General features: G+C 42.6%; 2 protein-coding genes across 2 annotated transcripts; one reads left to right on the top strand and one right to left on the bottom strand.

Annotated features, from left to right (window-relative positions):
- Nucleotides 1-3,402: 3,402 nt before the first annotated feature.
- PLPP7 (phospholipid phosphatase 7 (inactive)) lies at nucleotides 3,403-6,210 on the bottom strand. Its single transcript, XM_053472532.1, has 2 exons — nucleotides 5,719-6,210; nucleotides 3,403-3,935 (listed from the first exon to the last, which is right to left on the bottom strand). The coding sequence occupies exons 1-2, from the start codon at nucleotides 6,158-6,160 to the stop codon at nucleotides 3,571-3,573; spliced, it is 807 nt and encodes a 268-aa protein (XP_053328507.1). The 5' UTR covers nucleotides 6,161-6,210; the 3' UTR covers nucleotides 3,403-3,570.
- Nucleotides 6,211-9,463: 3,253 nt separating this feature from the next.
- Nucleotides 9,464-17,478, top strand: FAM78A (family with sequence similarity 78 member A). The gene is made up of 3 exons (XM_053473099.1): nucleotides 9,464-9,591; nucleotides 11,836-12,303; nucleotides 16,894-17,478. Exons 2-3 carry the CDS (start codon nucleotides 11,897-11,899, stop codon nucleotides 17,468-17,470), a joined length of 984 nt encoding a protein of 327 aa, XP_053329074.1. The 5' UTR covers nucleotides 9,464-9,591; nucleotides 11,836-11,896; the 3' UTR covers nucleotides 17,471-17,478.
- Nucleotides 17,479-24,284: the final 6,806 nt, after the last annotated feature.

Genomic DNA, 24,284 nt, shown 5'->3' on the forward strand with positions numbered 1-24,284 from the left:
CTTTTCTAGGAGGTCAGAATGTTTGCTGGGTATGAGGGTATCGCAGGGTTCTACAGCCCTAAAAGCCCCGATAATGTGTGTAGAAACAGCAGGAAACGGCTTTATAAATTAAACGGGGTAAATAAAGATTTCGGACTGGCCATGGTCTCGCTACCCAGAGCCATCTCTCCTCGTGGGAGTGGCCTTGTGATGGGCAGGGATAGGCACATATGTGGGGGTGTCGCTGTATATATATGGGCAGTTTTTTGGGGGGTGGGGAGTGGGCGTGTATAAATAATGCTTCAGCGACCCAGGAGATCACCGCCATCACCGGCAGAATTGGACCTGTAGAGTTGGCAGGTATGCCGAGGCTCATCTCGGTCTTGGTTCTTGTGATGAGCTGAATCAACCTCCTCCTTCCAAATGGAGACCTTTGTGCCACGTCGTCTTAAGACCTACAAGATGCTTTAAAAAGAATAGAGGCTGATCCTTCCATCAATGGGTTTTATTTCAGTAGCTGAAAGTCCGCAGCACAGTCTTAAAAGATTACATTTTAGCGTCTTAGCCCGTGTTTATATGGAGACACGGGATTTTTATAGAAGGCAGCTGTTCCACGCCACGCCAAGCATTTTTAGGTCTGGTAACGGAATCTTCAGAGTGCGGCTCATTTATACGGGCACTCAGGGGTTAAGAGACCGCTCGGCAGAATCTCTAAATTAAATATTATGGCATAGCATTTAACCCCTTCGGGACCAAAGACGTACCAGGTACCTCATGAAAACATATCCCTAGAGGACCAATGGCGTACCCGGTATGTTATCAGGAAAAAATGGGATCGCTGCTGTAGCTGACTGTTTTAAAATGTTTATTTTTTTTACCTGACCCTAAGGGGTTAATTTATTTATATGTCACTATTAATGTATATTAGGTGGTTAGTGTAAAAAAGCCTTGGTCCTTGTGGGTTTAAAGCAAAAATAGTGTGTATTATTTATACGATTTTATTTATACTTATGTTTTCTTAGATTTATATACACACTTTTGTTACTCTTTTAATAGCGTATGTAATAAATTGTTAGAACTTGGCCAATGTACATAAGCTTTCATGACCTCAGAGGTCCCTTCTTAAGATGTAATCAGGCTTCTCATACCCGAAGAAGACTTCTGAGCTCTTACCTTACTTATACAGACTCTCTATACCCCTAATGCACGCGCCCCAAATATATTGCTACGGGCCTCTGACTTTGCTCCAAGTCTCCAGTTTCAGACCCCCTCTAGATTGTAAGCTTGCTAGCCGAGCTTTACCTAATGTATCGAGTCGTCTTAGTCTGGCAGTTCTTTTTTTTATCAGATCTTTTGAATCTAGGGACTGTAAGAAGCGCTGCGGAAATTGTTGACGCCATAATGATAAAATATACTACTAATAATAATTATAATAATATTAAATAATAATAATAACAGTAATAATAGTAATAATAACAATAATAATAATAATTCTTATTATTATTATAGTAATAATAATAATAATAAATATTATTATTATTATAGTTGTAATAATAATAATAATAATAATCATTATTATTATACTTATAATAATAATAATGCCAAGCAGTATTGATAACTTCATTAACATGACCAAGGAAAAGTCATTGTTTCTTTTATTTTAAACCTCACCACTAGAGGGCGCTGTGCTGCTTCTCCCTCCTGTATGATCTGTTGCTCTGCAAACAATGCAGCCACTAGGGGGAGACAAGTAGCCAACATGACAAGACGCCTACGGTACGGGGCAATTATTAGTGGCAGTGAGCATATCAAATATAAACGATTCTTAGATTTCAGAGGCAATAGAGTCCGGTGACACAGTAGACAAATAAATATAGAACGTTAATCATTTGATATAGCCTTTCGGATTATAACACGCGCCATATTTATCATCGTAGACGCGCCAGTCGATGGGTGCCTACGCTGTTCAGCTGCCCTTCTGGGAAGGCATATAAATATCTCACTTCTTATTGGGTGGCTCCGTCCGGGGCAGAAACGGCTAGTGGATGGTTTCAGCCCAGAGTTAAATGTCGACAAGGAGTCTGGGGTCGCCACCGAACTTCAGATAATGGGAGTGGGTCTGATACCGGCCTAAGAGTTGGGATTTTAGGGATGTTTTTACAAAGCCTTGGAATCTTCTTGTGTGGCTATTTTGAAAGCCCCCCTAATGACTGCCTCTCCATACTGGCTCCAGGGGTTTAATGTATCCACGTGCAGGGGTTCTCATATCACATTATTTTTTTTCCCTAAAGTGTTTCAACTTGAGATCGGAGTCGTGTCCAGAAATCCTTCTATTTATAACGAAGTCCATCTCCGTGGTTTCACGTCACATCGGGGTTCATTTGGTCAGTTCGGGTTTTATTGCAGAATTTGGGATTTTTCCGGATTTTAACCCATTAGATATAGGACGATTCTCGTCTACGGAGGAAGTCGCTTGTTCATTTTGCTGCCCTGCGTTCCGTGCCTTCCTGTAACAAGCAGGTCTGTTTTCGGCAGATTAGGGTTTCTGGTGAAAGGATGCGGTTATCTGGGCAGGAAGAAGCCTACAGATGCTCGGGGCACTGTAACAAACCCCCCGGAAATCATATGCATTCGGAACACGGACGTTGTTCCCCTTAACCCTTCAAAAGCCACAGCCCCACTTTCTATAGACACTCTGTTCCAAGACATCGTATAATCTCGCTAGCCGGAATTAAATCAAAGTAGCAAATCCGATTCAACCCGGACATGTCAGCAAAATCCCAATTATAACTATATTTAAAGAAACAAAAACATAAATAATTATTTTAAGGAGGGGCAAACATGTTCGGATTTCTCTCATGGTGTTTTATACATTTTGTTGACTTTTTTATTCTGTCTGCACCGGAATTTCTTTTGCCTCTCGTAGATTATTGAATAAAATTCCCTTTATATTCCCCTTGAAGACTCAATGTGTGAAAAATACCATTTGGAATCTGAATATATATTCCAATAATTTCATTATATTTTTTTGGAGAAAGCAAATAAATATAATCTACGTAAAAGAGTAATAATTACCAATAAGGATTTATCCAAAGATGTTTTATTGATTATTTTTTTTGGAAAGAATCGAGGAAAGTCTATTAACCTCTGGCACAGGGAAATTTTATGATGTGATTCAATGACATCACTCCCATATGACATCATCCTTGATGAACAGCCATGCGTTTTGTTGTTCTAAATCCTATATGTGTCAAGTACCTGGATCTGGAACAAACAAGCAACAAAAAGGCATCAAAATAATCCCCCCTCCCCTCCCCAAATTTTTGTTTCTTCTTGATTGTCCACTGGCAAAAGATCCACAAAGTGTAAACTTACAACAACCTTAATTGGATGCACCCAACGCTTACTGAATGCAAATGTAGAAGATGATATCACAATTACTTTTTTTTCTTATTAGAACAAAAATAACAATAACTCAGTTGTCCTTTCGTTGCTCTCCTGAAGCATCCACGGAACATAGAACGTTGAGTTTTTATAAAAGGTCCATTCGTTGTTGGCATTAAGTCTTTCCTTGACAGCAAGTGTGGGACTTTACCAGAAGGAGGACAACATCTGGCAAGTGTTCGAAGAAAGCCAGAGAAACTCCACAAAGTTAAACTGCAGATAGCCAATCACAAACCCTCCTAAAACATCAGTTATGTGATGTCGGCCAATCATGATACGAGATAATCCAACTAAAAAGGCCCAGAGGACCAGCAGAACGCGAAGTGGGATGGCAAGTACCAAATGGTTGAGGAAGAACTTAGATACCATGGTGGCTCTGCTGGCATGTCCAGCAGGGAAGGCATACACATCGAGGACAAGGTAGTCCAGAATTCCAGGAGTCATCTCATACGGACCGCGACGCTTTACCAGCTTCTGCACTCCGGCCACAGTCAGAATGTCCAGCATCAGGGCTTTCAAAGGAAGGTTTGGAGAAGAAGAGATATGAGACACGTAAAAACACGTAAGAGGTGCTTATCATGTTTAGAGTAAAAACAACACATCACATCATGTTCTTCTGGTTTGGAAAAGGTTCTACAACTTTTTTAAAACATTACATTTTATGACCGTGACTCTATCAAGATCGAGGTTCAAGACTCAAGCCATTAATATCTCTATAAAGTTATTTGGTTTCCCAAAAATCAAATCTAACACCACCTTCTAGTAATATTTCCTCCCTATTCGTTCCATAATGGTATGGTCCAAGATGCAGTAGGAATGCATTATCCCACGATAACCATACATTTAAGAAACGCATGACATCATCTTTGCAGGTGGTGCAGAGGAATAAGATATACATTGGTTGGCGAATTCATAAAACTATTCTAGACGTCACAGCTGGAGAGATGTTCTGATGCTGGGTTAACATGGCGTCCCTGACCCCCTGCTGGCACCTCTGTCTTGAGCTTATCTGTTGTGATTCAGCATGGGGAACGTTTGTTAGTGTCAGCAAATCAGTCGTTCAAAACCTCAAAAATAGCTCCAAGTGGTGCCGTCACTCATGGATCACCTAATCCATGGCCTGGTCTCTGAGAACATTAATAGTAGAGGTAGTAGGGGAACCACCCGGGTTCCAAACCGGATCATCTTTTTTTTTACACAAATTGGCATGGAAACACTAAAGTCAACAATTTGTAAAGAGTTTGGGACCATCACTTGAGTTGTAATTATATATATACCGGTATATATATATATTAATCGACATTATCTTCATGGGTCACGTGGTAGAAGAAGCTGGGCCTTTAAGAAGTGTGGATCCTTAAAATTTAGTCCAGCTTATATAGAAGTTTAAATTTAAAGAAGTTCAATGGAATTATTTATAACGCATTTGAATAAATAGATTTTTTTTCTTTTTTGTTGGCCCAAATTGTATCTTAACTTTTAAGAATGTATTTCACTACAAAATATGGTTTTTGGGAAAAAAAAATGGCTACAACAAATCTGAATTTATTGTATAGTTTTGATCTATATATAAAATCCTTGTATATTTAATAGAAAATCAAGTAAAAAAAATATGTTAATGTTATGGGCTCTGGTCAACCATTTCAATTTCGATTGGCTTATGCTTGGCCAAAATCACCAAGAACCAATCAGAATTCAGCTTTGGTGTGAAACGTATCAGATATTCTTTCTCCAGCTTTTTTATCTGCCATTCTCATTGTCTGCTTTCTCTAAAAGGATAGTCCTCGAGTAGCAATGAACGCTTAGACTTCAACTTCGCGTCTGGCGTATCATCCGTGTGATTTCGAACTTTCAGTCTACTGGTGCCACTTGTGAGAATTTAGAACCCTTCTGTCTGATGGTGTCACACACTCGCTACAATGTATTGTTAGTCTAACGCACTCGAAGAACGTGCTACGTCCTTACAACAACATAGGAATAATAGGAAGCCTCCCTAAACCTTATTTGCATGCGCCTACCCAGAATCCCTTGTGGTTGTGGCAGCACCATGAGATTTCTGATAAAAACAAGCCTTCTTCAAGACACCAACGTGTCCGGTGTCTGTAGATGACTGTTTAATAATGCTTCTACTACCCCCTTAATTTTACGTGGAAGGGTTTTCCACCACCTTTACCCACCAGAACTTTTGTTGTTGGTTAACCCCATCTACACATCCAATGACACCGTTAATCTGCCCTGTTACGTTTGGCAGACTAGTAGATGCCCTCAGCCACTAGAAGCTCCACCATAACTCACCGAGCAGCAGGTTTGTTAGGACTTCTTGCCCCGCCAATGTGTTGCTGTTCCACAAACAAACTATCGCTCCCCCAATCCAAGGCAACCCATGGCTGGTTATTCCGATCAACGTGACCATGGAGCGGGCGCTTCCCCAAGATGAAGCACTGTTGGCGCAAACGCCCAGCCGCTTGGACATACAGATATCAATGGCCATCAGTGAATTCCACGCGATGCCTTTGAAAGAAGGGTTCAGCTGCATGCAGTCTTCTTCGGGAAGCAGCTGGCTTTGCGATTTTTCCCTCGAGCCCTCGCTGGAGTTGCCCGTTTGCCCGCTCTGTTTTCTGTTGGGGCTTCGGCCCTCCTGGGTCAACGTCGGCGGCTGATTTAGAGACATGAATTCCGGTCTGGCCAGAGCATTATTCCTGTCCCGGGTTCTAATCCGTCGCTGCTGGGCTGGCATTTTCCTGAACACCCTCCAAAAAAAATCAGGGTGCAGTTTTCTTGAAGAGTTTTTCTTTGGGGCTTCCTGGAAGAAAGGGAACGAAGTATCTCCTGCTTGGATCTCCGTGTATTTACCAGCTCTCAAAGAACACTGAGCCAGCGAGAGCAAACTTCTCCCAGCTCATCTCCGGAGTTATATTTAGCCGGGGAATGCATCTGCCGTTTACTCCGGCCGCGTCTGGCAGCCCTTCCAATCTGCCTATCGGGTGCTCCCTGCCAACTCAACCATCCAATGGGGAAGAGAAGAAAGAGAAAATAATATCAGTAACATGAGGACACAGTTGGCTGCTGGTGGTTTATTTTAATCTCTCGCTGTTGTTTCATGGAGGGCAAAGGATTCTGGGATTTGTAGTCACTATGATGCAGCACGCATGCTGTCAGAATGGATTCTGAAGAAGGACAGCAGCTGCATCGTGGACGCTGGCACACGCCACTAAATAAAGCAGCATCACACGCTGAATACTTACCGGCGAGATTGTGTGTGCGGTTTTGTTGACTTTTTTTGTGAGCTACTACTCTAAAGGCAAGCATAGCCAGCAAGCCGACGTAGTGGCCATCTGGCACACGGGGCAAATGCCCCACTTTTTGGACCTGCTTGAGTTTTTTTTGCACCAAAGTGGAGCTGGGTCTCCAGAAGACTTTTTGGTGGGAGATGTGGGTTGACCTTCTGGCTCCCGCATCCCCTTGAAGACTTCGGTGGTCCTTCTCCTTTGTGATGGCCAAAAAGATTCAAACTTCCCTTTGGTGATACCAGGGATGGGAGGAAGGGGCTACATAACCCTTAGGCCGAGTGTAGCCCCAGAAGGAGAACATTGGGACCTTCTGTGGCCCTATATGTAGCGTGGTCACCAGTCTACAGTTCTTCACTTGACGATGAAAGCATGATACCTTAGAAAGTCCCCATCCGTGGGCAAAAAACAGCATTTTTCCCAAAACCCATTACCGAAACCCAGTTTCCCCTCCGCTGTATAATCCACAATTTTCACAAAGGAACCTTTTCCCCCTAAATATACCCCCGAGATCCTAACCCATCAGAGTATTCCCATCTGCTTTCTGAGTGCACATCCAGAATTAATTGTCCTTCTTCTCCTCTAATCAACGAGCGTTATCTGGCAGATCACATTAATGCAACAGCAGAAAGGGATTTCCCGGGGCCTGACATTGCGAGACGTGATTAAATAACGTGGGGTTATAGCTGATGATTATAATAACGTGCGGTCTGGTTTCACTGGTAATAAAATTAGTAACCATTATCCACCATAAAGACAGAGAACGCGGAGCAGAGGAGCCTCGCCTGGATAATTGCTGGCAGATCAGCGGGAAAGCAGACACGCAGAACCGCTTACTATAAATGCATATAGTCCTCAACACATGAGACATCAACATATTATATATACAGTATATGTATAGTATCTATCTATCTATCTATCTATCTATCTATCTATCTATCTATCTATCTATCTATCTATCTATATATAGATATAGATAGATAGATAGATAGATAGATAGATAGATAGATAGATAGATAGATAGAAAGATAGATAGATATACTAGGTATATATATATATATATATATACTAGGAGCTAAGTATTTTCCCTTTATATATATATATATATATATATACTAGGAGCTAAGTATTTTCCCTTTCCATTATGTGCCGATAAATGCCCTCATATATTAACTTTTAGGCTTCACTTACCTCTGCTGCTTACATTTTGAAAATTAAATCAGGAAGAATAAACTGTATTAGGTGAAAAAGAAGCGTTCTCTTAATAAATAAATATATTATAAATTCATTAATTATAAGTAAATACACTTATAAATGAATACATTAATACATTAAGCGCTATTAATCACCGGGAGATTTTTACAGGAGAACTTTCCAAAATAAGCGTGTAAGAGCTTACGATCGCGAGAGACACATAAATCAATACTTTTTCAGAACTTTTAGTTCCTTTGGTGTTATTTATTTTTATTTCGAATGTTTATTTATTTTGTTCAGTTATTACGCTGATGTTACTTAAAATATTGAATAAAATCACATGGCTGGTGAATATCTTAAGGGTATTTAAAGCAAAAGAAAGTTTTTTTATATATAGAATTTACAAAAGAAAATAGAATTTTATATAGGATTTACATTTCGAACTAGCAGGGAGTCAGTAAGGGGATCTAGCCAAAGTAAGAAACTCAATAAAAACTATCTAGAGGATCAGAGGGTTAGACGTGATGTAAGAAAGTGTTCCTTTACTAAGAGGGTTGTAGATAAGTGGAACAGCCTCCCAGCGGAAGTGGTAGAAGCTAATACAGTGAGGGGATTTAAACAAGCATGGGACAGGCGCATGGCTCCTGAATCTAAGGACTGATTAAGCAGGAACAATGGGCAGACTAGATGGGCTGAATGGGTCTGATCTGCTTGCAAATTCTGTAAGAGGGGTTCAATGGGGTCATCTGAGGTCATTCTCCTCTCTGAAGCACACTGTAAAAGTGGTCACCATGACCTTCATTCCTGTTGTGGCTGCTGCATTTTGCCTGATTGTAAGACTACACTACCCAGGCAGCCTGGGGGGCAGGAGAGGAAATGTCGTTTGTCAACCAGCTTAATATCCAAGAGCTTGAGCTTTACTGGGAATTAAAGATCCAGAGGAGGTGGGGGGGGGGGGGTGGGGGTGATGGGACATGCTGCATGCAGGCGCAGGAGAGGCTGGAGGACATCCAAGGGATGGTGACACTCAGCATGCCACCCAGACAGGACACCAGAGGAAAGCCCCAGCTGCAGTGGAGAAGCTCAGTCCAGGAGGCACACTGCTGCTCTCAGCACTCTCAGCCATCGCAGGGAGGGCTGGGTGATGCTGCTGCAGAGAGGGGGGGGGTGGTGGAGGTGGCTCTCTGTAGTCAGACTCATCTGTGCAAAGTTTCCTGTAGCAGCAGATCTGGGACTGGGAGAGGGTGGGGAGAGCTTTATTTAAGGCAGTGTATGTGTAAAGGGGAGGGGGTGGGGGCTGTTGGAGGGTACAAGAAGGGGAAGGAGAAGTGAAAGTGTCAAAAAGAAGATGCAGTGAAGGGCAGAGCTCAAGGAGCAGCGTGCAGGGCAGGAGCTGGTGGGGCAATGGGATCTCCTGATCTCAGTACCAGGCAGGTCTCCTACCCCTGATCCCCTCCTCTCCCACCTCCCCACCGAAAGCCAGCTCTGTGCCTGACACATTGTTACAGCCCTCCGCACACAGGCTGCAGCTGGAGCCAGGCTTATAGAGGGAGGGGGAGACAGCAAGGAAACCCCCCAAATGATCTCTTACTGGGGGATCCAGGACTCAAGGGTCTCATCCAGGATCTCCAAGAAGCCACAGGCTATGGGACTGTCTCCTGTCTCCTGCATGCCAGCAGACTCACAGGTACTTAATACTCATCATCTCTACCCTGCAGACCCCCAGACCCCCCCCCCTAAATGTATCTAAAAGGGGCAAACCAGAGCCTTTTATCTTTCATTGTCCTAATTCTCTGCCCCTGATTCTGCAATCACCCAAAGTGCCTTTAAACATGTATTATACCCCTTCCCAGGCTATAAAGGGTTAATTATTATTATAAGGGTAATAGGGACCCCCCCTTCCCCCATCTATAAGATGTATATATCCTATACTATATACTGTATTTTGCTTTTTTTTATGGTGTTGCCCCCCCCCAGTAACAGCATGGATGGTTTGCTGCATTATGCTACAACAATTTCTTCAACAAAAAAAAAAAGGTGCTGAGTACCAAAGCTGCCATTAAACAGAATACAGCAAATCAGCTTAGTAAGAGCTTTCTAAAGACAGCCGCTTAATGAAAAATACTATTGGAAAGTATTGGGGAGGAAAAAAAAATTATAATAAAAAAAGAAACAGGAAAAAAAATACAAATTATTTTAAAACGGTAAAAAAAAACATGAACCGGTTGTAAAGATCTAACCATTAAAGCCACAATGTCTATTGCTGGCAGGAAAAGAGTTAAAACTGTCATTAAATTAACCCATGTAGTAAAAGACATGTCACGGAGAGATACCAGGATAGAAATATAGAATCTGCAGGCAGATCGGCCCCATTCGGCCCCATCTGGTCTGCCTGTTTTTCCTGATGTAAAGACTCAAACCTTAATCATGGTCTCGTCCAAAATTCAGGAGCCGTATGTCTGTCCCATGCGTGTTTAAATCCCCTCACTGTATTTGACTCTACCACTTCTGCTGGGAGGCTGTTCCATTTATCGACCACCCTCACTGTAAAGTAAAAGGATCAGAATTTAAATGAGAATCCGAAAAATATTTTTTCGTTATTACTGTATTATCCTATGTATTTATAGCCGCACGCTATAGATAATGTGCTTTTATTATTATTATTGTTATTATTATTATTTACTTATTTATTTATAATCAGTACACATTTTTTTTAAAAATCTATTCACCCCAATACAGTTTGTTTTTTTTGCCAAGCTCTATGTATCTGCTTTTGAAGTGTTAGAAAATATCAATTAGTGAATATTTGTTGGAAAAATAGTGCAGCTAAGACCGTTTAATGAATATTCCTAAAGGGAAATAATGACTAAAAAAAAATTATTTAAAAAAAAAAAACTTTTAAAATAACTTTTCTCTTTCCAACCGCGGTTTCATTTTGAGTCATTACTGAGAAATATTGTCACATTTAGCCGAAATGAGCCACACAGGGCAGTCATTTTTGCCGTTTCATAGTGCAAGCATTTTTTTTTATCAATTTTATTTTTATTTCTCTATTTAATATTAAAAAAAAAACTTTTTTTAGCAAATATTTTATTTTTAACTTGAAATCATAGCCCGCAATAAATACAACGTTGTCTCAAAACTTTTAAAATTAAAAACTATAAAAATTACACAAAAAAGGAGTGTCGAATGTTATCGTCATGATAATGCCCAATCTTTTTTCGGTAAAAATTGCCGGTTTTGTACCGTTATGCTTGGAATGTTATTCCAAAAAGGCCGAGGCCTAGAAATGTGTAATAAAAATACATCTAGTCTTAAATAAAACCTAAAGAAGCCCAAAATAGTTCAGAGGCTATTAAAAATTATAAAATATATATTTTATATATAAAAAATAATGTTTTTTTCATAAAAAAAAATAAAATTAATAATTGCAAATTTGTATTTCTAAAAAATATAAAATTGTCCTTTATGTTAATATTATTATTTATTGTTTTATATAGTGCCATCATATTCCGCAGCGCTGTAAAATGGGTATGTTCAAAAAATGATATTTCTGTAAATGCCTCTGGTCTCTATTGTTTCCTTAAATCAGGAAAATTGCAGTCATTGATTTTTTTTTTTTTAGAATGTTATTTATTGATTTAATTCCATTTAATGTAAGTCTATGTTTGTTGTCCCCTCCGTTCAACTAAATGGCTCAGGCTCTCATATTACTCATATTGTGAAACCCTGCTGTGAAGTATGACACTCTGCCTGGGAGGTGATTCTCTGTATCTACTAACTTCTTCCATGAAAGTCCAGCTAAGTGTCTCATAGCAGGTTCTGAAGGTAGAGGCTTTCATTTCACATGCCGGTGGGCTAGTAGGATGGTGGGGAACGGCATAAAAAGTGTAGCCAGTAAAATATAAACTAACAATAAGGATGATTCCAGGTACCAAGGAAGCAAAGAGGCCGATTGCTGGCAGCGCTGAGATGCTTGTGATTCTAGCTCTATGGATATAGCACGGGAGATCCACAATATTATCGTCAGACAAAGGGAGGAAGAGTTGGACGGCAGAAATAACTATCGCCTCTCAATGCGTCGCCTCCCCCAAGACTGTTTGAACCTGCTAGAGATTGCCCTGGTGTTAAATACCATGGGATGCATTCAAAGCCTTAGCTGCAAACCCAAGGTCTTCAGAGAGTCCATCGCTGTCCTGGACGTCAAAGCCTCCATCGACCCCACTCCCACCAGCATCGACGAGTCGTCCAACGTGGTCCTCAGATACCGGACGCCCCATTTCCGAGCCTCTGCCCAAGTGTTAGTGCCTCCCGTTCCCGGGAAGGAGACCTGGAGAGTTGGTTGGATCCAGGGCTGCAACCAGATGGAGTTCTACAACCACTATGGAGAGCTTGGCATGTGAGTATATTGCGCAACGAGCTGGGCACCATTACTGGGTAGAGATACAAGCCGTCTACCTTGCGTTGCGGCTGGAGGGACACATCGGTCAAGGGTTTTCTGGGGACTTCCATCGCAACTAACACCTTGTGACCAAGTTCATGTTCTTCAAGTTCTTACCTTATCATTCTATAGCTGATGTAGGTTGTTTTTTGGGCAACTACTGGTCTAGAGCATTGTTTGAAATGATCATATAGTTGGGTTTCCATATTGCGTCGAGGACAACTGTCCGGTCCCAACAGATCTGTACCCTTCTGAGGTTGGTTACCCCCATGGGTAGCATAGGAATTCAGCCCCCCCCAGATAATTAAAGGTTAATGCCACGGTGCACGGCCTTTGATGTAAACAGCTGCGATCTTCTCATATATAATAAAATAATTAACAAAACGAGGCTCCAGGTAGCAGACGTCTTTACAACCTCCTTCAAAGCAGGTTCCGCCATCATTTTTTATGGCTCTTTAGTAAATAAACTTTAATAACCTTGTTTAGCATCAGGAACAATATCCTTATTACCACAGAATAAGATAAAGTAGACAGGTAAATGAAGGCCTGCTACGGCATCATTTTTTTCACAAAAAAGGGAGTTTTGGAAGCCCGATATATAGCTGCTTATAATATATTTGAAGTAATATTTGCCTCCAGGTTACCCGCCATCCATGGTGATCCCAATAAATGCCCCAGAATAATCTTTATTCCATCCCTGAAGGCACTCATATTTTATAGGAGACATCTTCATTATAGCCTGCAGGGATATGGCAACAAAAAGGCAATGTTGCCATAGCAGGCAGCCTCCATCTTTAAAAGCTTCTGTGTGGTTACTACTGACACAATGACCAAAAGTATGTGGACAGCCGACCATCACACCTATATGAGCTTGTTGGACATCCCATTCCAAAACCATGGCCGTTAATATGTAGTTGACCCCCTCTTTGTGGCTATAATAGCCTTTCTGTGGTTTTTTTTTGCCCGTTCATCCAGTAGAGCGTTTGTGAGGTCAGGCGCTGATGTTGGACGAGACGCTCGGCTTCCAAGCTCCATTCCGGTTCATCCCAAAGTTGTCCGACGGGGTTGAGGTCGGGGCTCTGTGCGGCCAGCCAAGTTCTTCCACCCCAAACTCATCCAGCCATGTCTTTACGGAGCTGGGGTAGAAAAGGATCTTCTCCGGAGTCCATAGAAATGCCCATGGTTTGGGACTGGGATGTCCAACGAGCTCATATAGGTGTGATGGTCAGGTGATCACATACATTTGGTCATATAGTATAGATACTGTATATATATATTGGACACTTAGTGTATTAAAGTATCCAGGTTAGATGTAACATTGGTCGGAGGAAACAGTGTTTTGTATATCGTGTTTATATAAATTTTATGTTTCTTTAAAGATTCCCGCATTAATCAAAGCCTCGATAACCCATCAGAATCCAGCGCCGCGTCCCGGTGCGATGCAATAACGCTGAGATCAGCGCGGCCGGAGATTAGAGGCTGACAAACGGACGCGAGAAAATGTTCCGCTCGCTTCCAGGGCTTTCCCCGAGCGGTCACCTCGCTAAATTCCGGTCCAGATAATATTCTGTAACGCGTTACGCGATCCCTGTCCTTACCCTGTGATAGAAACAAGCGGGAAAAAAGAAAATAATGTAATAAAATACAGGAGGAGACCCTAATCTAATACTAGAGGGTCAGAGGCTTAGACTGAATGTAAAGAAGTTTACAGAGAGAGGGGGTAGATAAGTGGAACAGCCTCCCAGCAGAAGTGGTAGAGGGTAATACAGTGAGGGCATTAAACATGCATGGGATAGACACACGGCTCCTGAATCTAAGACGAGACCGACGACTGATTAAGGTTTGAGTCTTTACAGCAGGAGAAACGGGCGACTAGACGGGGGCCGGATGGGGCCGATTCTACGTTCCACCCAAATCCAGTGTCAGTTTATTTTCATTATGCGTTGTACATCGCTGCGGAATATGATGGCGCTATACAAATCAATAAATAATAAATAATAATAACGCCATCTCGGTTCAAGGAAGAAGCAGCGATGCCGCTCTATCGCTCGCTGGTTTTCGTTCACGTCGGATGACCTTCGTTTGAAAAGTCACCCCGCGGCCAGCCGTGGATGGATTAATGAAATATCCATAGCTGGAAACAGTCCAGTCCAGTCCTGTGCGTAGCGGAGAAAATAATTAAAAGGGGGGGGGGGCGGATCGATGATTTAGACAGGATTCCGAAAAGGCTATTAGGATTACGGGTGACAAGTGGGAGTGGAGCGCAAGTCTCCTCTCGCTCCTCTCGCTCCTCTAGAGCTCTTCCTGGGGTCAAATTCTCAATAACTTTACAGTTTGAGCCGCTTGGAAGGAGATCCCTGACCTCCCCCAAGGTGTTCCTCTCTTTACCCTCCGGATCTATTTTCAACGCTCCCGTCCCCTCTCCCAGCTCTCCAGAAGAACGTCTGACCCATTGCAGGTCACGTGCGGCCCTCGGATCAGACGAGGACCCCCCCGGTGTATACGCTGCATGTCAGAGTTCACATTCCGTGCAGTGAGGGCAGTAAAGTTTGGGAACTCACAAGTCACATTCGATAAGTTAGAACGCAGCGGTAATGCACCCTTTCCACGCCCGCTCTCGTTTGCTGAGGATCTGGGAAATGTTTAATTTTTTATTATATTTTATTTTATTTTTTTGCTGACATTTTTTTTTTTTTATTCACCCTACAGGTTTTTATTATTATTTTTCATAATTCAGACAAAAACCCCTCCCTGATGCTTAAAAAATATTAGCATTTCATGTCCGGACCGCTGATAGAGATATATATATTATGGGATATAACCCACATATTTTTTTTTTAGGTTTTATTTATTAATTGAAAACTTTAATTGTGTTCCTTGTCCCTTTAATGATTACAGCGGTTTAATAAAACAAATGTACCAGGAATTGTCTAAATGAGCATTAACCCTTTAGTGACCCATCATACGAGATGTTATGTAGCTCCTCACCAAATGCGTCTCTAATACCGGCCCTCGCGGGAAAAAAAACCTTGGCTTGTCATTAATTGAGTCACCTGCATTCAAGCAGGGATATCAACCATAACGTACTGGGAGCAAAAGCACCAAACTGGGAGTCTTATATATGATCACAGAGGGGGGAGGGGGATAGGAAGGAGTCGGCTCGTGAATCTGCCCCTTCGCCTTGAGATTGGGGCAAAAACCCAGAGAGTGGAACCCTTAGAGTCCCCAGGTGTCTTCGCTGCATCTTTCATCACTCGCTGGAGTGCCCTTTATGTGTATTTTCCTCTATCAGTGTTTTGTCTCCGAAGCTATCTCTGTGTAGCGCGTCCGTGACGTTGACGTCCGTGAGAAGCCGCTGTTATTTATTTCCACTGATGTAAAAGTTTTAATTATTGCTCTGAGAGCATTAATCCAGGTGCCGGGGCGTCCCGAAGGCTTATCTCATTTTGTCCCAATAAACTCCCTTTATCCACAGACCTGGAGCCGCCGTTGCTGTCAGTCATGTGATATTTTGGGTGACTTTCCCGGCTCAAACACCACACTGAGCTGATGCTTTATGGCGATGCTAATGAAGTCCGCTCCTCCATAGACTTTCATTAGTCAGAGAGTCCTGCTGGGTGATTAAGACTGAGATATTCTTTTGTTCCCCACAGGCAGTATGATAAGGAGTCGGAGTGTTTGTCTAGTAGATTGGGGTCAGATATTAACCCTTATGCTCACCACCTACTACAATTCATTACAACGGGAAATGTAAAAGATTTGTATTGAAAACAGAGACGAAATCATCGAGAAAACACACAATATCGTTACGAGGGACCCCGACGTTTCTGAAATGATTGATTCTATACACACGTTGCCGCTTATTCTTTGTTCCCCAGCCCCTTTCTAGAAAATGTTCTTGCGATTAGAGGAAGAATTGTTTGTGTCTACGGAAGCAGAACAGGAAGACCAGCGGTGGGGGGCTGGGGAGTCTTCTTCGTAGTAACGGCAGGATGTCCTTATAGAGAGGGAACTCACACACGGCAGGATGCTCTTATAAAGCATTTGCCAGGAAGGAAAGATTAAGGGTTTGTCGGCGGCACGTGGGCTTTTGCAGCCTTTTTACCGGATTTTGTCTGCAATCCGGCTTCTGTGCGCGATCCCCGAGCTCGGCGGCCAAAAGTTGGATCGGCTCAAAACTAATATCTGCGAGGATCCCGTGTCATTCCTTCAGCTCGGTTGTACAACTAAATTATTTACAGGGGTTACAACTACAGGGGTTGTTGGGGTGCAGCTGATGATGGACTATGTAACCCCCTATGTTCCCCATTTTGGGGGTCTGGGAGCTGTGGTTGCACCGGGTTCCATCATCCTCAGCCACTGATGGAACCCAAGGACCCATTTCAAGGAACAGATCCCATGGCTTCCTTATGCTAGATCACCAGCGACTGCCTCTGTCGGTGGTTGGACCATTGGTGGGGCAGGGACCCTGTTTATGCTACTGATTATATACTGTAGAAAGATAGAATTCATGTCCCATTGCTTACCGATGACTTTTTATATCTGCAGGTCCAGCTGGGAACTGCCAGACCTTGAGAAAGGTAAAATCCCGGTTATCAGCGACTCCGATGGAGTGAACTACCCTTGGTACGGCAATACCACAGAGACCTGCACCATTACTGGACCCACCAAACGGGACACCAGGTTCATTGTCAGCATGAATGATAACTTCTACCCAAGTGTAACGTGGGCTGTCCCCGTCAACGAGGGGAATGTACCCAAGTTGACGGCGATCCACAGAGACCAGAGTTTTACCACTTGGCTGGTGGCCATCAACATGTCTACTGGTGAGCATGTAATCCTCCACACTATAAAATGGAGGATGAAACTGGAAATAAAAGTCGACCCAAACCTGCCCTTGGGGCAGAGAGCCAAGCTCTGTGAGCCTTTCACCCAAGAGTCGCCGCAGGTGCTTTCCAAAAACGAACCCATACCGCCCAGCGCGCTTGTAAAACCCAACGCCAACGATGCCCAGGTACTTATGTGGAGGCCGAAGGAAGGACAGGCAGTTGTGGTCATAGGCCCCAGGCACCAGCGGATCAAAGAAGATAAAACCAACAGGCTGCTCAATGGACGACATGAGTGAATGCAAAATTTGCTTTATTTGGGTATCACTGTGTTATTTTATACAGGGGAGGGGGCACTCCTTGCAAAGGGACTCTCCTTCCCACCAGTTAGGACAGTGGTCTTCTGTAGGGCTGTCATAAGGCCAGTTAGGGCCAAGTGTTTGCAGAGGTGAAGACGCGTTTGCTGTTGATTGCAGAAACTGAAGTTACGTCCCTCTTGAAATTGTCTTCTACCAGACGCTGGCCAGCTTTAACATTTGGAAACGCCAATCCTTGGCCATCGTGGACCTGTGAGTGATCAAGGTCATCCCGCAATTAGAGGTGAGGGTTAGACGCCAATATCAACGGCCTTTTTAGTCCAGGTTCTTCTCGGACAAACCGAATTGCAAAATAATGAACGCTTTTCATATTTCCAAGTGACTTTTTTTGTAACTTTTACAATGTGTAGGACCTCCGCAGACTAGGGGAGGAATAGTTATTCTTTGCTGTCTTCTCCGGCAGCGGTCTCAGGAAGTGCTCTGCCGAGAGCAAACAGGACTCTGTCTAGATATGAAAACTTTCACCTATATAGTTCCAAGAAACGTATTTCACGGGGGACTTTGCATTTCAGCTACGGCATCGCTTTCATTTTTTATATATTTTATTAGCAACGTTAGGCTGGCCACCCCGTGGAACTCTTTAAGTTGTAACTCAGGTTTCTGCTTGTACTACTGGGGTGAAAAAAATAGTTACAAGAGCTGTTACTAGGTTTATCTTTTAATCTTAAGTGCCAAAGAGATATGTGCAATGGCCATGTCTTGTCATTGAATTCATCTCATGCCTTCTTGGTGGATAATATCACCCAATTGATCTTGGAGCATACTTTAGATGTTACTTGGGTTTTGGAAGCCACCACAGATGTTAACATAATGGGAATATGTTACATGACATTATATACACGGTGGGTGCCAACGTATGAGGTAATAAGGAACTGGAGCTCTGCGGTGAGCAAGAGGTTCAGTTCCTTATAGACCAAAAACTCAGGGCTTTCGTATTTACAGAGTTGACTCGTGGATATGTAACCATTGCTGGACAGTGGACAATGCTATATCTATCAGAGAAGGTGCTTTATGGGGAGGCACAATGGTACTAATACTCAAATAATTGCCCTCTCTAGAATTTGGTGAAATGGAAGAGAAGAAGCAGAGAACCCAGAGAACCGAATTATAACTAGAATCATTTTAGAGGGTGGCTTCTGTAGAACCCTGTTAGAACCACCCTCAAGACGTGACTAATTAATAGAAACAAAATGTATTTTTTTTATTAAAATCCCCCCTTCAATAGGTTACCGTTCTGTGCCGAAGTCAAATAAGCAAGTACAGTAAAGGAAATGACAACTATGATGTAATAGTTTAAAGACTTGAATCATTTTGAGTAAATTGTTGAAACACATATTTTTTTTGGGGGGGGACACACCTCATCATCAAAAGGTGTCAACCGGCGAGAGGATGAAGACCAGTACTTGAGAACTTATTGACTTGGCCAGGACTGGTAATTGCGTAAAAAGACCATATGCCGACTGGATTGGCTGGGCAATGTATGATGTCATATGCACCCTTAATGAGGCCATAGAAATATCTTCACCACTTCACAGTCGAGACATTGTGTCAGTTTAATTCAGTGAAGAACATTGGATAGGGGGGTGAACAGATACCTTAAGTATCTGGCAGAATATACAGACACACACACAAACATGACAATTAGGTGTTCCCGGCAAAAATCATGAACAAGAGAGGATTTTGTATGATTAAAGAATTATTTCTGGGAAGGGTTTGGGTGATCATCATCATTCCCGGGAATGATGTTTCTAATGCTGCTTTTAGCTAGAAGAGATTTGATGGAACAGAGTCATTAAACTAAACTGGGTCATATAGCGCGCTGAAACCTGTGTCACGTACACAGCGAAAATGAAGGCTGGGGGCATGTGATCCGTGATAAATCTGATGTAACATCTGCCACAGATCTGTAATCAATAAACACCGTCACATTTTGAATATATAAAAGAAGGATCTCCCACTGGAGGGTAGGAACACTTTTAATCCGCATCAATCTCTTCATTATCAGAGCGAGGATTGGACAATTCGTTCCGAGAATTCCAAGTATTACCAGGGAGTGTTTATGAAGAATGGATTTAAATCCCCTGGAAAACGCTCCCCCAGCTTTCTACGTTGGCAAAAAATATATATACCATGTGAAACTGCGTAATGAACAAAAGTAACTTCCCAGTTCAGATCTAGTGGTTTGTTGGTGTTAAAGTTTCTCAAATCCATCCTTCGAGTCCCACCAACAATGCAGGATCTTCTCACATGGCCACTGATGGGTCATTTAAGGTCTGTTTTCCAAAGCTGCTGGATGAGGACCCATGTTTATACCTGTGAACGCTTCAGGGTTTGACCTGGAGTCTCCAGATGAAGCCCTGCTTCCCTGGGTCTCCAGGCATGGCAGCGTTGTTTGGTGATGTCCACTCTCTGCCCACCAACCTGCCTGAAGCTAGCCTCATCCTTACGTGTAAATACCCCCCAATCTCCATAGGTAGCCTACCCTGGGAAATTTCCGGGTATTCCGATGTAGAGAAAGGAATACCCGGAAATTCTGGGTATTCCACTGGAGGCTGCTGCATGTGGAAGAACTTGAAGAGAAGCCACCGCAAGCATGACCTCCATGTTTTGATTGACAGAACTCAGTTGGCTTTGAAATCCACAGGGGTTTAGTTAAGTAGGCGCTGATAGTAATATGGAGTAAAGTGATTTTATCAGACACATGGTACATGTTTCAAAGAAATCAGTAGATCTTATAGAATCACAAACAGATTGGTTTGATCAATGAAAGATTACGTCGGATTCATGCTCAGTTCATTGTTACTTTATTGGAATGCCGTGAGGTCAAATGGAACATTGTTTACGGAATGATTGTTGTATTTGAGTTCCATAAAATGAGTTTTTCTTTTAGAGAAGTTTTTTTATATATATAATTTTTTTTTTGAATTAACGTTTGATCCATGCCCTGAGGAGGGAGGCATAAAATTTGCGCCGTTATCAAACATTCTTTCTCCGTTGACATAGAGATGACTTTCGGCTCAAGGACACCCAAAAATGTTACGTCCTCATTTGTCCGTACGAAATCTAGAATAAAATGCATAGAAGATGCGTATTTGTATTTTGTGCTTTTTTTTAAGCCACGTGCAAACACTAAATACTCAGGGTGATGGTGATTCATGAATTTCTAACGATTGGAGGCGTTGCTCATAGGGGTTCACTAAACTCTTTAGTAGGCGACGTGATGTGACCATCGTGGAAATAACCGCTTTTAATACAAGGAACCTTCTTTCGTTTTTAATACATTATAATGAAGCGAAATAAAAAAAAAAAAATGTCACAGTGCTGTTGATAGACGTTAGGAAAAAGGCTTTATATAGCATATAGATCCGGTTCAGCTCCTGACATAGATACACAATCAATAACCAAGATTGTCTCCGCTTCGGCCGGATCCGGGGGTCTGTCTCGCGGGTGCGAGGAAGAGCTGACTGTAGAAGCCCAATGGGAAGCTCTGGTTACCGGCCGGCATTATAATTAGAACAGCTATTCATAGTTTGGCATAAACGGGGTTTTATATGTTAATTTACCCCAACGGCACGTTTCCATTAGCGGAAATAATATACACGTATCAAGAGAGAGCGATAAAGAAGAGGCAATTCTCCTCTGTATCATGATGGGCTTACTCAGTCGGCGCGTTTGACAATTCAGGCCAATTATTATTTAATACAGATGATTAACGAAGACCTCAAATATGGCTGAGGCCAGGGTCTTTTTGTCCATTTCATGTGACACCCATCAGAATTCAAGTTGACTATAGTTAGGTGGTGGGACCCAGCGAGGTGACATCAGTTTGTATCAACCGTGAGCCCTAACATACAACCAGAAGCGCAGTATTACTCCCATTAGAGAAGCAGCCTATCTCATGCATGCTAGCAAAACATCAGTGTTCCAATAGAGATAGTGATTGGCTAGAATGGGAGTTCTACTGAGCACGTGCAGGAAGCACACTGAGGTATGCTCCATGCTTTCAGTAGAGTCTGCAGGGGGAGGAGCTAAATGAGACAGGAGTCTTATTTCCTAATTCCAACGATTAAAGAATGCCTGCTTTCTCGATGACTTAAATGTGAAAATATGGCTGGAGTGCACCTTTAAATTTAAAACCAAAAAAAGAAAAGGCCTTGGGGGAGTCTTGATACGGCTATCACAAAGGTCGGAAAGCGGGGGAGTTAGGAACAAGGAAATGAAACGGTCAGGGATCACAACCGCTGTCGCAGAAAAACAAATTGTTTGCAGGAGGAGGAAAGAGGGTTATGTTTAAGGAACTAGGAATTAGACAGGAGGGAGGGAATGCTAATACTAGGAGTAGAGAGAGAGGTGCTTTAGCTTCTAGAACAGAATAGATGGAGTCTTAGAAAGAAAAGTCTGAGATGGAAGAAGAGACTTCTGGGGTCCCCACAGCTTAACTTTCTCTTGGCTAACTGTTGATTTTTCCTATTGAGCAAGGTGCAATTTCATACACATTATGGGGGCTTTTGAACACCATGATACCCTCATACCCAGCAAACATTCGGAGCTCCCGGGAACGAGGGATTGTTCAGACTAAACAGGGACACTTGGTGCTGCTGGGAGGTGGATGCTGGCTATAAATTTATTTTACAATTAGGCAACGCGTGTCTCACAGTAACCAGATTTGTTTTACAAATCACCTCAGAATAACTCTTCTGCTCCCACCCCTGGAACAAAGCTCAGTTCCGCTTTTTTACCGCACACAAATGCTGACGTTTAGACACCACACTTTAATGCAGTTCCTTGTTGGTGTCCATGACGTGGCCAACCCAGAACAGCATAGCTATTCTTTACAGTATTCCTGAACTGCCTAATGAGTCTTTATGGTAGGTCCAGAGCTGGACTACTTAGTAAGTCTCGATGGTAGTTCCAGAGCTGGACTGCCTAGTAAGTCTCTATGGTAGGTCCAGAGCTGGACTGCCTAGTAAGTCTCTATGGTAGGTCCAGAGCTGGACTGCCTAGTAAGTCTCTATGGTAGGTCCAGAACTAAACGGCCTAGTAAGTCTCTATGGTAGGTCCAGAACTAAACGGCCTAGTAAGTCTCTATGGTAGGTCCAGAACTAAACTGCCTAGTAAGTCTGTATGGTAGGTCCAGAGCTGAACTGCCTAGAGAGTCTCTATGGTAGGTCCAGAACTAAACTGCCTATGGTAGGTCTCTATGGTAGGTCCAGAACTGATCTGCCTAGTAAGTCTCTATGGTAAGGTAAACTCAACTGCCTAGTTACAAAGCAATCTAGTATGGTAGAGCCTGCAATAAGCGGAATAGTGAGAAACATCCACCCCTAACTTCCCGACTCGGCAGCAGAACTGAATCCAGAATACATAAAGAACATCACACGAAATGGCCCGGACATATACCGACAGACATATACAGTTAAGTGGACGAGAGTAAAAAGGGTTAAGTAGCTCCAGGCCACCTCATTGTGATAAAGCAGGAGGGCTGGATGTTGTCGCAAAGTGTAGTTTGTTTAGCCACCTGTCCTTGCCCTGCTGCAAAACCCGGTGATTAGACTCGATAAACACGCCGCGGACGCCCCGCTAGTAAATAGGCATCGAGCTGGTGGCCTGTAATTTCTGATCACGCGGGGACCAGAGCTGGAGCTTTCAGTATAATTACATTTGTTTATTAAAACTAGACACAGCATGTGCTTTTTGTTCTTCAGTCAATGGTATTGATTCGGAGATACTTTAACAGCGCTGCAGTATATGACAGCACTATATATATATATAACAAGAGCAAGAAGCATTGAGAATGTTGGCAAAAGAAGCATATTAATTAGCTACCTCTTCCAAAATGGTCTTGCTTCTCTAACTACATCTTTACAAAGGCTGCTTGAAACGATTTGCTTCCAGTAGATGAGCAGCGGCTTAAAGGAATAATCGCATGGATCGTGAGAACAGACGGCCGCTCCCTTGGTGTATATATACAAGGTGGGTTTCTAAAACACGCATCGCTTATGTCAATCTGTAAACAACATTAGATAGATTAAGTATACAGAACTACAAAATGGAATAGGATTTGGGAGGACGAATAATAATAATAATAATAATAAAGGAACTTCACCTACAAGGATACTTACTTCTGGAAAAATGTTCATAACACGCAGATAAGTAAAAGTTACGAGTAAAATGTGAATTTATATATTCTGCTGCATGCGGATGTCTAGGAAGCAATCAAATTAAACCACCCTTCTCCTTGATCTATACACTTGCAATTGTGTTTTTTTTAATGCTTATATTTAACCCCTTAATGACAAAGCTCATACATGTACGGGCTCAAAATGCACTGGGTTTAGGGACCGCCCATTGTCCTTAAGGGGTTAAATGTCCCCGCCAAATAATGAAGATGCTCAATTGACAGATTTGTCCAAACCCAAGATGCTAAGTAAGGCATCAAAGTGTTAAATGTTTCTACAATGGATTGTTAAAAGATTCCCCCGTTAAGATGCGTTGCTCCTACGTGTAACTATAAGAGTCCTAGATGTACTCGCAGGAAAAGCAAGGGTTAAAAGGTACACATGGCCAGTGGAGACTCGTAAGTCAGCGGGTCACGTTCCCGAGGCAGGAATCGGGGACGAGTGAAGGGATGTTATCAGGAAATAGGGAATCACGGAAACACCAAGAGGTCAAGGGAATAGGATACATTCCGGCTTTATATATAGAACCGGGGACGGGGAGAGCACCTGCGAAACGG

Source organism: Spea bombifrons, chromosome 8 (assembly GCF_027358695.1).
Source record: "Spea bombifrons isolate aSpeBom1 chromosome 8, aSpeBom1.2.pri, whole genome shotgun sequence".
NCBI classification, from domain to species: domain Eukaryota; kingdom Metazoa; phylum Chordata; class Amphibia; order Anura; family Pelobatidae; genus Spea; species Spea bombifrons.